Source organism: Typopeltis vanoorti, chromosome 14, assembly GCF_054136105.1.
Source record: "Typopeltis vanoorti isolate ZY-2024b chromosome 14, IOZ_Tvanoo_1.0, whole genome shotgun sequence".
NCBI lineage: Eukaryota > Metazoa > Arthropoda > Arachnida > Uropygi > Thelyphonidae > Typopeltis > Typopeltis vanoorti.
Window position 1 is genome coordinate 86,303,820 of NC_143562.1, and position 15,220 is coordinate 86,319,039.

The following is a 15,220-nucleotide window of genomic DNA, read 5'->3' on the forward strand; positions in this document are numbered from 1 at the left end:
TTTACATAACACATGTTAAACCAAAACTACCCTTATAAACAGTGTGGAATATCACTTGTAATATATGCATGCGCAGCTACTCATGATACCTCCAAGTTATACACTGGATATTATTATTATTATCTGAGACCTCCAGAGAGTCAAGGACTCATCGAGGGATACTGTAAATTACCCAACCCAGCTATCATATCTTCCTTTAAATTCATTTACACTAGATGCACTCACTAGCCCTAAGGACACAAAATATTCCTCTCACTCACTGCTCTCTGGTAGAAAAACCTAGGTCTTAACCCTTTCTTGACTGAGAACAACCTTAACTTCCATGGATAGCAGTGATGTGTGTAAGAATATTTATATTAAACAGTTTGTTTGTATCTGTCAGATCAGCCGTGACCTCCGCAGGGTTAATTACCTAGGATCAATAATAAATAAACAGGGAGGAGCAGAGGAAGATATAAAATCTATGATACAGAGAGCACAGATAATTTTTAACATGTTAGGACATGTTTTAACATGTTTAACATATGGAGATCAAAGCAAATAGGCTTAAAACAAAATCAGGTTATTTTAATACAAATATCAATTCAGTTCTACTCTATGCATCAGATACATGGGCAAAAACAAAGCCAATCAGATAACTGAAGAAAAAAGACAGCATATAAACAATGGCTAAATCTAAAGACAGATGAATCAATAATAGCAAAATACATATGTCTAGGATTTCGGTTCTACTCTATGCATCAGATACATGGACAAAAACAAAAGCAATTAGAAAAAAACTGCAAAGATTTGTAAATAAATGTTTAAGAAGAATTCTACAAATAAAATGACCAGTAAATATATTCAATAAAGACTTATTATGGCAAAAAACGAAAGAAAAACCAATAATGTATGACATCAATCAGAGAAAATGGAGATGGATAGGGGATGTACTAAGAAAACTGGAAAAGAACAAATTCAAGTGGAATCTGCAAGAAAGAGGAAGAGAGGTAGACCAAAGATGAGCTGGCAGAGGGGAGCAGAAGACCTCAGAAAAAAGAGAACCCCAAATAAAGTCAAATGGAGATCTGTGGTCAACGCTCTAGGCTCACAAAGGAGTGAAGCGGAATGAGTAAGTCAACAATTAATTAGTTGAAGTTTCTGATTCTAAATTCCCATCTTCTTATTAGGCTCAGTGACCTGTCAGTGCCAAAAAAACTTGTCACGTTAGAAATCTTATTAATGCTTATAATTGCACAGTTAATCCTATCTTATAATAAATTTAGTTTAATCCTTTATCCAAGTGTAAGCAAACAAAGTTTGTGCCTGAAGTATCTTCAGGACTGAGGCAACTTGTGGTAAAGGTGGACCAAGCTCTTATCACTCCTTGTCTTAGTATCTCCCATAATGCAAAACCCATCTTCTTGCAGACATTTTTTTAAAAAAAAGTGTGTGTGTGTGTGTGTATATATATATTTCATCAGTTTTCCCTGAACAAATTAGGCGCAGTAGACTATTGCAGCAAAGTAACATAGGCTGCTATGTGTCCTCCTGGCAGTTTGCCTGTTTTATGGAATGAAAAAATCGAAGTTTCTGGGAAGAGGAAACCCTGTACCGCCATATAAGACCAGCAAAACTTGCCTTCACTTGAAAAGTCCTGATGAAGGTTCTTCACATCCAGGGAAAAGAACACAGGCCTTTTCAACCAGAGTATATCATCAATACTGATCAAGCTAAGGAGGCTAGTTCTAAATTTCATGCAATAGAATTTTAAACTAAGTACATGGAGGCATTTTACTGAATAATTTCTGTGGTGCTAAAGCCACATAAAATTTATGAAACATATACAGTAGCTAAAGCCATAATGTCATTTCTGTTATATTTGTTTTTTTCTATTATATTTCTATTTCTATTATATTATATTTGAAAATGTTAGTGACAATTTGAGCAATAAAATTACTAGGCATAAAGTACAAACTACTGAATTCATATAGAAATACAGTAAAACCTCCTTATACAAACGGCTCCAATTGTCTCCACTGTTGTTGATTGGTTCTGTCAGTGCATTTGGTTCTATTCAAGTGATGTGAATCCATTCTTTGGTATGTATCATAATTTTGATAAATTTACTCTCTAATTCAAAGTGTTCTTTTTTTCATTTGTGTTGTGGTGTTTATTTAATAATTAGTTAATATGGCTCCTAAAAAGTGCAGTAATGAAAATAAGCAGAAAAAGAGAGAGAACTCAGACCAACTATTAAACTCAAGAAAGAACTTATAGCTAAATGGGAAAATGTCTGCGTGGTTAACCTAGTGGATTTGCACTTCGTAACCATATGCCTGGGGAAGGAGTGTCCTAGGTTCGATTCCCATCAACGACGTGAGGAGCTTAAGGATCTTCCTCAGCCATAGCCAAGTTAGCCGGTGTTGGGCGTGGACAGCAGGGTTTTTCCCACCAGTTTATCTGGTGTTTTTCATCCCGCAAGCAGGCAAACCGGTCTGAGGACAAACGGATTACAGTCAGGAATGCTGACCCAGCCATAGGTCTGATATGTCAGCCTATGCCGGCTCCGGAGCCCGGATAAAATTGGTGGGGACTAGATGGTACTGTGAACTCTTGTAAAAAGGGGGAACGCAGTATCATCACACGAAATTTATTTATTTTAATGGGAAAATGGAACTCGTATTTCTGAACTTTCTAAAGATTATAACATGGCAAAATCGACAATCTGTACTATTATTAAAAATAGAGATGCAATTAAAAAGGCTGATGTGGAGAAAGGAGTGAAAACTTTTATCTTAAAAGATCTCAGGCTATTGAGGAAATGGAGAAACTTTTGTTAGTGTGGATTAACAATAAATAAATGGCAGGTGACAGTATTTCGAAGGCAATAATTTATGAAAAAGATAAGCAACTACATGGTGACCTTAAGTGTTCAACCCCAGTGTAGATCTAGTGCTGACAGTAACAATTTTAAAGCTAGTAGGGGATGGTTTGAGCGTTTTAAAAAGAAAATGTTATTGAAAATTTTAGCAATAAAATTACTAGGCATAAAGTACAAACTACTGAATTCATATAGAAATAGATTTAGGGATGGAGGGATTTATTCCTCAGCAAGTGTTTAACTGTGACAAGACAGGACTTCTCTGGAAAAAGATGCCTAAACAAACTCATATCACACAAGAAGAGAAAGCACCGTCAGGACACACATCTTGAAGGATCGGTTAACTCTCTTGTTGTGTGGTAATGCTAGTGGTGACTATAAAATTAAACCTTTGTTAGTGTTTCACTCAGAAAATCCCAGAGCATTTAAATCAAACAATGTAATAAAAAGTAAACTAGATGTGATGTGGAGATCTAACAGTAAGTCTTGGGTAACAAGGCAGTGTTTATAAAGTGGATCCACAAAGTGTTTGTCCCCAGTGTAAAAAAATACCTTGAAAAGAACAATCTACCTTTGAAAGCATTTCTTGTGCTGGACAATGCTCCTACTCACCCCTAGGCTTGGAGGATGATTTGGGTGAGCACAACTTTATAAAATTCAAATTTCTACCTCCTAATATTTTTCAAAGGTGCTTCGAAGTGACATCTGACACACAACTAATAATCAGGGACTTTTGGAAAAAGTACTTTAACATCTTGCATTGTTTGAGGCTTATAACTAAAGCATGAGGGGAAATTTCTTTGAAAACTATGAACTCAGCCTGACAAAAATTGTGACCTGGATGTGTGAAAGGCACAGATTTTGAAGGTTTTTTCCTATTGAGCCAGCAGAATCTGTAGTTGATGAAATTGTGTATCTGGGCAGGTCCATAGGATGATAAGTGGGCAATGCTGATATAGAGGAGTTGGTGGAAGATCATCAAAGAGAACTTACCACTGAGGAGCTGAAAAAAACTGCAAAAGGAGCAGTATGAGGAAGTTGTTAAGGAACTTTTTTCAACTTCCTCATGCTGCTCCTTTTGCAGTTCTTTAAATTCCTCAGTGGTAAGCTCTCTTTGATGATCTTCCACCAACTCCTCTAGAGGAACCATTTCCATTGCTGAAAACTGCGATTCCACTGGGAAAAAATCCAAACCACTGCAGAAAAGTGGCACCCTGATGTATCTGTGGTTAGTAACAGTGTTAACATGATAATATCATTGCACATTTTAGAAAAATTTTAAGAACAAGACAAACCCAGACAACTCTAGATAAGTCTGCAATCAAAACTAAAGAATCCATCTAGTCCATCCACAAAAAGACAGAAAAGAGGCAGTGACATCTGAGGGGCAATTACCTGACATTTTTATGGAAGGTGACTCACTTTCAAAACAATAATTTCCTCCCTCCTTCCCCATATATCTTCAGTAAAGATAAGGGTCATGTTATATTCTTATTTTTATTTTAATTATGATAATAACTGAAAATTTTTCATGTGGAACGGATTAATTTATTTTACATTAATTACTAAGTTAAAAATAGTTTCGTATTACAAACTTTTCGTTATATGAATAGCCTTCTGGAATGAATTAAGTTTGTAAAATGAGGCTTTACTGTATTGTGCTTTTAAATTTCATCACTCAATAAATAAATAAAAGAATATGTTAGGACTCGAATGAAAACCAACTATACATAATGAGACATGAGTAATGATTAATATTAAAGTTTGTGTAATAAAATAACTGAACTAATTATAATGGTTCTTTCTTACCTTTTTAAAATATGTTTAACAATGTGAGACACTGCTAAACGCCTCTCTGATAAGTTTTTAGCAGGCCACAGGACAGTTTCACAAATTTTTCCATCTTGAAATCGCCTTAATCCAGATTTCTCTCCCCAGAAATTGCGAAAGTCATAAGCCTTGAATAAAATAATGGCATAGCTTCATACTTAGTTCTTAATTGAATGCTACAGTTGACTTAGTACAGCAAACTCATAACAGAAAAAGTTATAATGAATTTCTTTTAGAATCACATTCTGAAATGTGATTGGAGATGTTCTAGAAGTTTGTTACAGTGAGTGAATTCATTATACTGGTGTGTATTTATAGTAAGTCAAATGTATTCATATAATTTTTTGAAAAGTTTTATAATTTGCAAGAAATAAAAAAAAAATCATTATTAAAGCAATTAAATTCTTTATATAACATTTTAAAGTAAACTAGCCTCAAAATTCAACACATATCGCATATCCAGACCCTCCAAAAGATACCAAAGGCTTTGCCAAATTTTTAAATTTTTTTCGTAAGTAACTGTACTTAAAATCACAAAGCATAACTAAATATGACCATAAAAACAATAATAATTTTATAGTGCAGGTATATTCATGCTCTGACAAAAAGAGTGAATTATTTCCATAGGTGCTGACTCTATAACTTAGCTATCCAGGCACTCGAAGATGAGCTTTCCAGCACCTTAAACCACAAGATCTGGCCTATTTTATAAGATATCGCGTGCACTGCTGCAGATAAAGAATTTAAAAAAGTACGAGAACGACACATCAAAAAATTGGATAATTTAAAAAAGAACTCGAACTCCAAACCACAACTTCCTACTGACACAGTAGTCAACCTTTCGTCAATTAGTTTGAAACCTGAAGCACTCGACGCTCTCTCATGTGCCCACAACTTCACCATTGCGCCACAACTTCACCAGAAGAATACCTGCTGAAGACATTATGATACAAATTAAATGCGGGATACAACACCTTCCAAACCACATCGCCAACGATATTAGACTCGATGTGGCTTGTGTTCTGACCAAAGCAAAACCACCAAAAACCAACATGCCCAATAAGGAAATTAAATCTCTGCAAGAATTAAAGAAAAACAAGGAAATAATAATCACCAAAGCGGATAAAGGGAACCACAGCATTGCTTAACCAAACAGATTATACAGGTAAGCTGAATGCTCTATTGTGAGATCGGGCTACTTACCTCCCTATCAAGTAATCCCACCAACTCACAAATTAGAAAACTCCACAGGCTCCTTAAGAAGGTCACTTCTTGGCCTGTAGAAGTCACTAACAAATTAAAAATCGTTTAACCCCCCCCCTTGTGTGTATATATATATATGGACTCCCAAAAATACATAAAGAAAATGTGCCATTATGTCCCATAGTGGATGGCATTGATTCCCCCACATACAAACTAACTAAACATTTGGCCAAAGCTCTCTCACACTATACTGGCAACACACCTTCATACATAAAAAAACTCAGTCCACTTCAAAGCCAGCATAGAAAACCTTACAAAAATGCAATTCTTTATTAATGGCATAGCCAATTATTAAAATAATTAGTTTTGATGTCTCCTCCTTTTTCACAAATGTCCCACTCAAAGAATCCTTACAGCTAATCCAAGCTAAGTTTCCTCCCGATATCACAGCCCTATTTCAGTTCACATGAATTCAGGCTATTTTGTTTGGCAAGGAAAATTCTACAAACAAATAGAGGGGACAGTCATGGGTTGTCCACTCTCCCCACCCTTGGCCAACTTTTTTATGTAGACTTTTGAAGAAAAAGTCTTAAACTCTGCCCCACAAAAACCAACCATATGGCTTCGTTATGTTGATGATGTGTTCGCAATTTGGCCACATGGCTCCGATGCACTACTCTCCTTCCTAACACACTTAAACAATCAACACCCCAGATCAAGTTCACCCTGGAAGAGGAAAAAAACAACTGCCTTCCTTTCTTAGACACACACTGGTCACCCGCCAACCTGATGGAACCTTGGTTTTCTCAGTTTAAAGAAAACCCACCCATACAGGCAGATACATTCACCAACAATCCCCCTCCCCACAACAATATGGAGTCATTAAGACACTACACAACAGGGCTAAACTTATCTGTTCAAATGACAATGCCCTAACCACAGAACTAAACCACATTCTCAACACTTTCTCAGCCAATGGCTACCCCTTCAAAAAAATCCAAAAAATACTGAAACCAATAAACCACAACCCCCTCCCCCCTTCACAACAAGGATTACTCTAAATCCATCACCGTTCCCTATATCCATAGGGTCACTAGCAATTTCTGAGTAAGTATCACTATTTAAAAGTTCCAAGAATTTCTTTCCCCCAGGCACTCAACTACTTCTGAAGATCCCTCTTCCCCAAGAGCCGTCATCTCCTTGCCTTACATCAGCTCTCTCTCACCAAAACTGGCCAAAATTCTCAAGAAATTTAACTTCAAAACTTGCTTCACTACGCTTCCAAAACTTCGTTCATTACTTAGCAAACATAAACAGAAACATCTTCCTACTCAGTTTCCAGGAGTGTACAAGATTTTGTGTGATTGTGGAAAGCCATACTATGGGCAGACTGCCAAATCCATCCTTCTACGTTTAGATGAACACCATAGAGATATCTCCTATAACAGGACTAGAGCTAGCGCTCTCTCTAGCCACGTTCTCTTTTCAGCTAACTCAGGCGAAGGCCGCCAACACATTGTAAATTGGACTCAAACTTCTAACATCCATGTGTGCTACGATGAACTCGAAAGAAAGATTGTCGAATCCAGGGAAATTTCTCTAGATTCCTCTCATATCAACAACAGCTTGAGTTACAATCTCTCTGATGCACACGTTGCTTCTATTCAGTACTGGCGCACTCGCGATAGCGCGTAGTATACGTTTTTTGGAACTCATACTCGCATTTGTTTTTCAAACACGCTATACTTGTTTGAAAAACAAATATACTTGTTATACTTGTTCTGTTATTACAATTTTAAGTCTCTGTAATTTTTTTTATATATTTCTTTGATTGTGATACCTGAGGATGTTGATCTATTCAACGAAACTACTAAACTAGTAGTAGTATCTTTTTAAATATATCTTGTCATCTTTTTATCTCTCGGTATTAGTCATTAAAGGTTTTTCATATATATATATATATATATATATATATATATATATATATATGTGCACAGGTTGTTTCAAAAGGGGATACACAACTTTGAATGACAATAGAAGGAAAATAGCAATAGATGAACAATTTTTATGACCATGCAAATATAGCATAACACTTGAAGTTTCAACAGTTAAAGTACAATACAACTGCCTCCAGTAATTATGCAGACACCCCATCTGTAATAAATTTCCTGAAAGAGCATATCTGGCATAACTTCACCAACAGCGGCAGTAATTCTGGAATGCAGCTCATCCAAATTGGTCAGTAGTGGTGGTACAAACACTTCATCTTTCGCAAAGCCTCACAAGAAAAAATCTAATGGTGTAAGGTTGGGGAATGCGGTGACCATGCTACAGGCACCCCTCTACCAATTTGTCTGCCTGGAAAACAGGTGTCGAGGTATGTGGTCATCGTTGTCTCAATGTGGTATTAGGTCCCCTTTTAGCGTGTCCAGATACACACCACCAAGAACAGTAAATTCCAAAACAAAGAAGGGTCCATACACTTTCTTCTTGTTTATGGTGCAAAAAACATTAGCCTTTGGGGTGCCATGAACATGTTCTACAATGCCATGTGGATTTTCGCTTCTCCAAATTCTGCAGTTGTGAGTGTTTACTTGCCCACTTACCTGAAAAAAATCATGTCAAAAAAAGTCCTCATTTTGTTCTATTCTACTAATCATTTCCATACAAAAATCCTGGTGTATCTTCTTATTGTCTTTCTTCAAATGTTGTACAAGGGTAAATTTGTAGGGCCTTAAATGTAGACACTGTTGTAAAACATGCTACACAGTCACATGTGGAATTCCAATTTGACGAGACACCCATCTGGTTGATTTTCCAGGGCTTCTCTGGAAACTTTCCAGAACTTCTTCCACAACAGCATTGGCAGTGCGTGGCCTTACCGTTGACCTTGGATGATGCACAGAACAGCCTCTTTCCACAAAATTCTTGTGCCATGTGTAGATCGTGCACCTACTAGGAGATTATTTGCCATAATGCATGCAGAAATTCCTTTGAACTTGTGTTGCAGACTTTGTTTTCTCAAACCAAAACACACAACGTGCCCATCTGCACCATCAAAAGTCCCTATTTTCAGATGGTGACATATCATGCCATTTAGTGTTGTCATTTGGTAATAAAGTTACTTAACCAAAATTTTCAGATATTGAAGTCCAAATCCATTCAATTAAGTGCAATGCATATATAAGTCCTCCCATCCATCAAATTCACTTCAAACATCTTACAACATTTAGTTCATTTGTTCAAATATTCAAAGAAGTCAGCCTGGTTGGCCGAGTGATTAGCATATCTGCTCTCCAGCCAAAAGGCTGTGAGTTTGAATCTTGCCATGGGCAGGGATGTTTGTGATTGTCTGTGAAAAATACTAGTGGTGGTTGTGGGCGGTAGATGCCATTGGTGTAGTAGGTGGATTGAGTAGTGGACACAGCTGTAGAGTAGGTGCCCTCCTTCGATCGAGGGAGGGCACTTTGGAGGTGTCAATAATAATAATAATAACAACATTCCTCCTACACAACCTACTCAAATGATTCATTTGCAATGGGCTCCCATCTTCTTAATTCATTCCTATCATACCACAACTTGGTAAGAGACGACTACACTTTCTCTTCTTTTTTTTGCTTCTTTCAGTTCATATCCTCTCACATGCATTTGATACTTTTTGACCTTTAAATCATTTTTCTGACCACAAGAATTAACTTTTTTTTTTTTACTATCCCTTTCTGCAATCTGGTGGTTTGCATTCCTTTAATTTGCATTCCAGGAAAGCATGATTTAGTCATTCACTCATCAAGCACACCTCTACTCATAGAAATTGCCATAAAATATTGTCTCCATGGTGTGTCTTTTCCCTGTCACCTCTCTTATTTCTTCAGATGCTTCTCCAAATGATGCTCTCTAGCTTACACTGTAACACCTTGCTGTTTCACTGTTAACACACCACCTCTCTATTCTCATCATCTGGCTTTACATTTTTTTTTTCTTTACTCATTTACTGATTCCTGTATTCCTCTATTCGTTCTCTACAACTTTCAGTTTTGCATTTTTTACCACTGTCTTCCTTTGATATACAAACTGACATTCTCACATTACATTTTCAACAAGCTCTCTTGCCATTTTAGTTATTATACACAGCTTAATCCCTACAGTGAATATGTTACACACACACACTACATTTCATGAAGTCCTCATGAAAAAAAATGCCGCCTTTTATTTATTTATTATTTTTTTTTTTACAAACAGTGACATCTTGCCTGATATACTAAAGTTTGTAAAAAAAATAAAAATAAATAAATAAATAAATAAAAGGCGGCATTTTTTTTTTTTTTTGCTAAATGCTAAACAATTTGAAAATCCAGCAAATGATGCCAAGTCCAGATAAATTGTGGCAAGTGGGTGCAAGGTTGGCAATTTGGCTTAGTAAAAGAAAGCTTTAGCAGCACAAATAATAACTAGAGATTCTTATCTAAAGATATGGCAAAGTAGGATAATGTTGCTTTAGATTATAGCTTCCAGTGAAAGCAGATAAATAAAACCAAATCAGGCATGCGCATTTTTACAAGTCTGTCTGTACAGTAATCTAATTTCAAATGTTTTGTAGAATTTTCATGTAAAACGAAACTGCATGAATTTTCCTAATCATGTGTATTCAAAGAAAATCATCACAAAAATGGTATTACCTTCTTTCAATATTTTTTTAAAAAAATTATTTACTGTTTATCATGATATCAAGTATTGAGTTTTTCACCTAATGAAAATATCTGTGTACATAACTGCATTTAATCTGATAATTTGACATTGTGCTTAATCTAAAGTGGAAGTTCCTCGTATATGAAATATATGAGGAATTTCCACTTTTTATAATTTATATATAATTTATTAATAATTATAATATAAAATATAACTTAGACTTTTTAGTTTATATATTTTGAAATATGCCTAATGTTTACTTCAAATACAAAATACACATTGAACATTTAGTTCCAATTAAATCAATGTTTGAAGTGAAGATATCACAAAAAAAAATGTTTTTCTTCCTTGAATTTTTGTTCTCGGAAAGATGTAGTGCTTTTCAAAGATTGATCTCAAACTTATAATTTTCAAGACACCTGCACAAATTGGTGGCCATTAACTTTCAAATGAATATGTGATGACATCATTTTTTCTTTTCTTTTAGCATTACACAGTGATCAGAATATGGATGGCACATATTCTACCCAATCCAGGATCATAACTCCAATATAACACACTTGTTCAATTATGGATTAGGCTACTACTTTGTTGTATTAAAACTATCTATATGAATTTGTTTTCTGATGATGTTATAAATAGGATATAGTTTTGATATTTTTTTTTTCACTAGAGTCAGGTCAGTAAAATAACAATTGATCAAATCATTGTCACTTTGGCTTACTGTTAGAAATGTAACGTAGCTCATCTTTGTACAGGTATCCCTCGATTAACACAGTTAATTAATCCCTCGATGTTACCACATATATCAAAATTGCATTAATCAAGTCTAATAATCAATGGTAAAAATTACAATTCGTCCATGATCGATTACTGTATTAATAATTCGTTTTATATGGTACTCTTAGGAAAGATAAAAAATTAATGCAAAGTAAATGTTTAATAAATACTTGTTAAACATTTACTTTGTACCTACATTATTTACTGCAATTTTTTTATCAAAAGAAGTTATCAAGAGTCATTTGAACAGTTTTAGTTTTTTTCTTATCGGCATAAATTCTACGATAACAAGCAAAATGACTCTCCAGACCTCGGAAACAAGCAATAAAACATAAAGAAAAAACACTGCAAATATAATACATGATGGTACAAATTAAGTGGATATTGAATCCAACATTATTTCATGGGCGAATATAGAAACTACAAGAGTTTCATGCTGAACATATAGAAACTAAAAGTTTTGGTGGATACAAGCATAAGCAACCTTATGGGCTCGTAGTAAAGGTGGAGAAAGCTCCAGATCACTTTCCTTAGTATTTTCCATAATGTAAAGCACATCTTCTAGAGGACATGTATGATAAATAAGCCTTTGGCTCTCTATTTCAGTAATACATGTGTGTGTGAGCTCTCTATTTCAGTAATACATGTGTGTGTGTGAGCTCTCTATTTCAGTAATAAATGATGGTTTATTTATTTTCAGCTACAATCTAGAAATTATTGAAAAAAAAACAATACTATACTGACATTGGAAGTCAAGGTATCTCTCAGATACAATTTACTATCAAATATCACAAGCCTTTATGTAACACGTGTTAAACCAAACTGACAGCAAAAAACAGTATGGAATATCACTCATAACATATGAATGCACAGCTACTCATGACCTCCAAGCTATACACTGAATTGTGTAAGAATATTTATATTAAACATTTTGCATGTATCTGTCAGATCAGCTGTGAGCTCTGCAGGGTTAAAGGCGCGTTAATCAAAATTCTTGCCGCATATATTAAGGGATTGCCGAAATTAATTACGCCACATTAAGCAAGGGATATCTGTATATATATATATGTGTGTGTGTGTGTGTGTGTGTGTGTGTGTGTGTGTCTGTGTGTGTGTGTGTGTATACTCCAGATGATGACCTTAATATGAAGTTGAAACATCAGGAAATTAAAATAATTATTCCTAACAAGGTTGTAATTTTACTAAAAAGAATATGTGACAACATCACTCCTAAAAGACAGCAATATATTCAATTTGTTAGGAGATTTATTTAAAATTTATTTTTAATTGCATATATATATATATATATACACCTTCCTCTTCATGTATTAGGCCTAGTGGCCTGTTCGGGGCTATCCTTAGTCCTTCTAAGCCATACCCGTCCCGAAGATAGAGTGGCTAGCCCTATGCTTCCTGGTGTGTCCTATGTCTGTAGCTGCATGTGTTCATGGGGCCGGTTTGCCTGCTTGTGGGAGGAAAACCCCCAGATAACTGGAGAGTCCCTGCAGTCCACGCCCAAGACCGGCTAACTTGGCTATGTCTGAGAAAGATCCTAAAGCTCCTCACATTGTTGACGGGAATCAAACCTAGGACACTCCTTTCCCAAGCATATGGTTGCGAAGCGCATAGCCACTTGGACGTGTATATACATAATCAGTAGTTACATTGACTCAGTGATTGGATATGTTCATATATATATATATATATGTTAAAGATACCAAGTAATTTTAAACCTGGTTTTACTCCATTTCCCAAGTAAGCAAACAGACTAAAAGTCAAGTTTGCGCCTGCAATTGATGCAAGTCTAACTGATCCCACAGGTAGTGCAGGACCAGGGCAACGTGTGTGTGTGTGTGTGTGTGTGTGTGTGTGTGTGTGTGTGTGTGTGTGTGTGTGTGTGTGTGTGTGTGTGTGTGAGATTAATTTTTTAACTTGGGGATAATTTAATGGAGTATACAACATCTTTCGTCAAAATATATATATATATATATATATGTAATTAATTTTTTCACTTGGGGATACTGTATATTAGGGTTACCAAGTAATTTTATAAGCTTGGTTATTTAACTTCTAATCCCAAGTAAGCAAACAGTTAAGTTTGCACCTGAAACATAGTTCAAGTCTAAAGATGGTACAACACCAGGGCAACTCATCGTAAAGCTCTGATCACTATTCTTAGTATTTCCCATAATGTAAAGCACATATCACTAAAAGATGTGTACTGCAATGCATTAAGGGTGGGGTCACTACCCAGATTGGTTTCAAACTTTTTTGAGGTCTCCTCAGTGAGTAGCTAGACCCTAAATACCAAGGTTTTAGTAATACAGAGCCTTATCAACTTTACCTATACAAGTTGCTACAAGGTGTTTTTATTTTTACTAAGAATCTCTGGAGGAGATACAGATGTAATTAATTTTTTAACTTGGGGATACCGTATATTAGGGTTACCAAGTAATTTTATAAGCTTGGTTATTTAACTCCTAATCCCAAGTAAGCAAACAGTTAAGTTTGCGCCTGAAACATAGTTCAAGTCTTCATTACTTGGTAACCATTAATATACAGTATCCCCAAGTTAAAAAATTAATTACATCTATATCTCCTCCAGAGATTCTTATTAAAAATAAAAACAGCTTGTAGCAACTTGTATAGGTAAAGTTGATAAGGCTCTGTATTACTAAAACCTTGGTATTTAGGATCTAGCTACTCACTGAGTAGCAAGACCCTAAATACCAAGGTTTTTAGGGTCTAGGTTCTTAGGTTCAACCAAAAAAAGGTTGAAACCGGTCCCGTTAGTGATCTCACCCATAATGTATTGCAGTATACATTTTTTAGTGAGATGTGCTTTACATTATGGGAAATACTAAGAATAGTAATCAGAGCTTTACAATGAGTTGCCCTGGTGTTGTACCATCTTTAGACTTGAACTATGTTTCAGGTGCAAACTTAACTGTTTGCTTACTTGGGATTAGGAATTAATAACCAAGCTTATAAAATTACTTGGTAACCCTAATATATATATATATATATAAATAAATTTAACTGACTAGAACCCGAGAAAGTATAACAAAAACCTTTAATAAATCACGACTAGTTTCATCAGTGCTCCGACTTCTTCAGGTGAGAAAGAAAAAACATAAGACTTATAAAAATAACAAGGTAAAAAACATGGACTTTCCAGCTTAATAAAAAGAAGTAGAATAGTAACAGTCATATTTGAATAGGTGACCGCGTGCTACCGTTGGCATGAGTTGAATGTGTGTGACAGCTAATTTTAGAGCGCCAGTACTGGATTACTGCACTATGGGAATCAGCCAAATTGTAGCTTAGATTATTGTTCAAGTGTGAAGGGTCCAGAACTATTTCTTTTGATTCGATAATTTTTCTTTCAAATTCATCCTTGCATATATATAAATTAGTAGTGCGTTCCCAATCAACTTGGTGTGGCCGTTCTTCAAGATTAGAGTTTGCCGAGAAGAGGACATGACTGGAAAGGGTGCTTGCACGTGCTCTACTGTAAGAGATGTCACGCCTATGTTCCTCAAGACGAAGTGAAACAGATTTATCTGTCTAGCCAAAATAAGGTCGACCACAGTCACACAAAACTTTATAAACACCAGGAAAATGCAGTTGGTTGTGTTTTGGTTTCGGTCGACTCAGAAAAGAACAAAGTTTTGGCAGAGTAGTATAGTCTGTCTTTATGTTGAATTTCTTCAAAATCCTAGATAGTTTTGGGGTAAGTGGTAACTCTATATGAGTGATAGGGTTGGAATCACCTTCTTGTCAAGGATGTTGGCATGGTCTCAAACGTTTAGTGATGTTACGAGATGAATATCCATTATTTAAGAAGGTGTTTTTCAG

General features: G+C 35.5%; 1 protein-coding gene across 1 annotated transcript in view; it reads right to left on the reverse strand.

The window, feature by feature from the left end:
• The window catches only part of Mat89Ba (nucleolar protein 6 Mat89Ba), a 329,267-nt gene that overhangs the window by 152,029 nt on the left and 162,018 nt on the right, over positions 1 to 15,220 (reverse strand). The window contains exon 13 of the mRNA XM_090403430.1: positions 4,673 to 4,821. Within this exon, the coding sequence (XP_090259556.1) occupies positions 4,673 to 4,821 (149 nt within the window). The remainder of the gene's footprint in view (positions 1 to 4,672; positions 4,822 to 15,220) is intronic.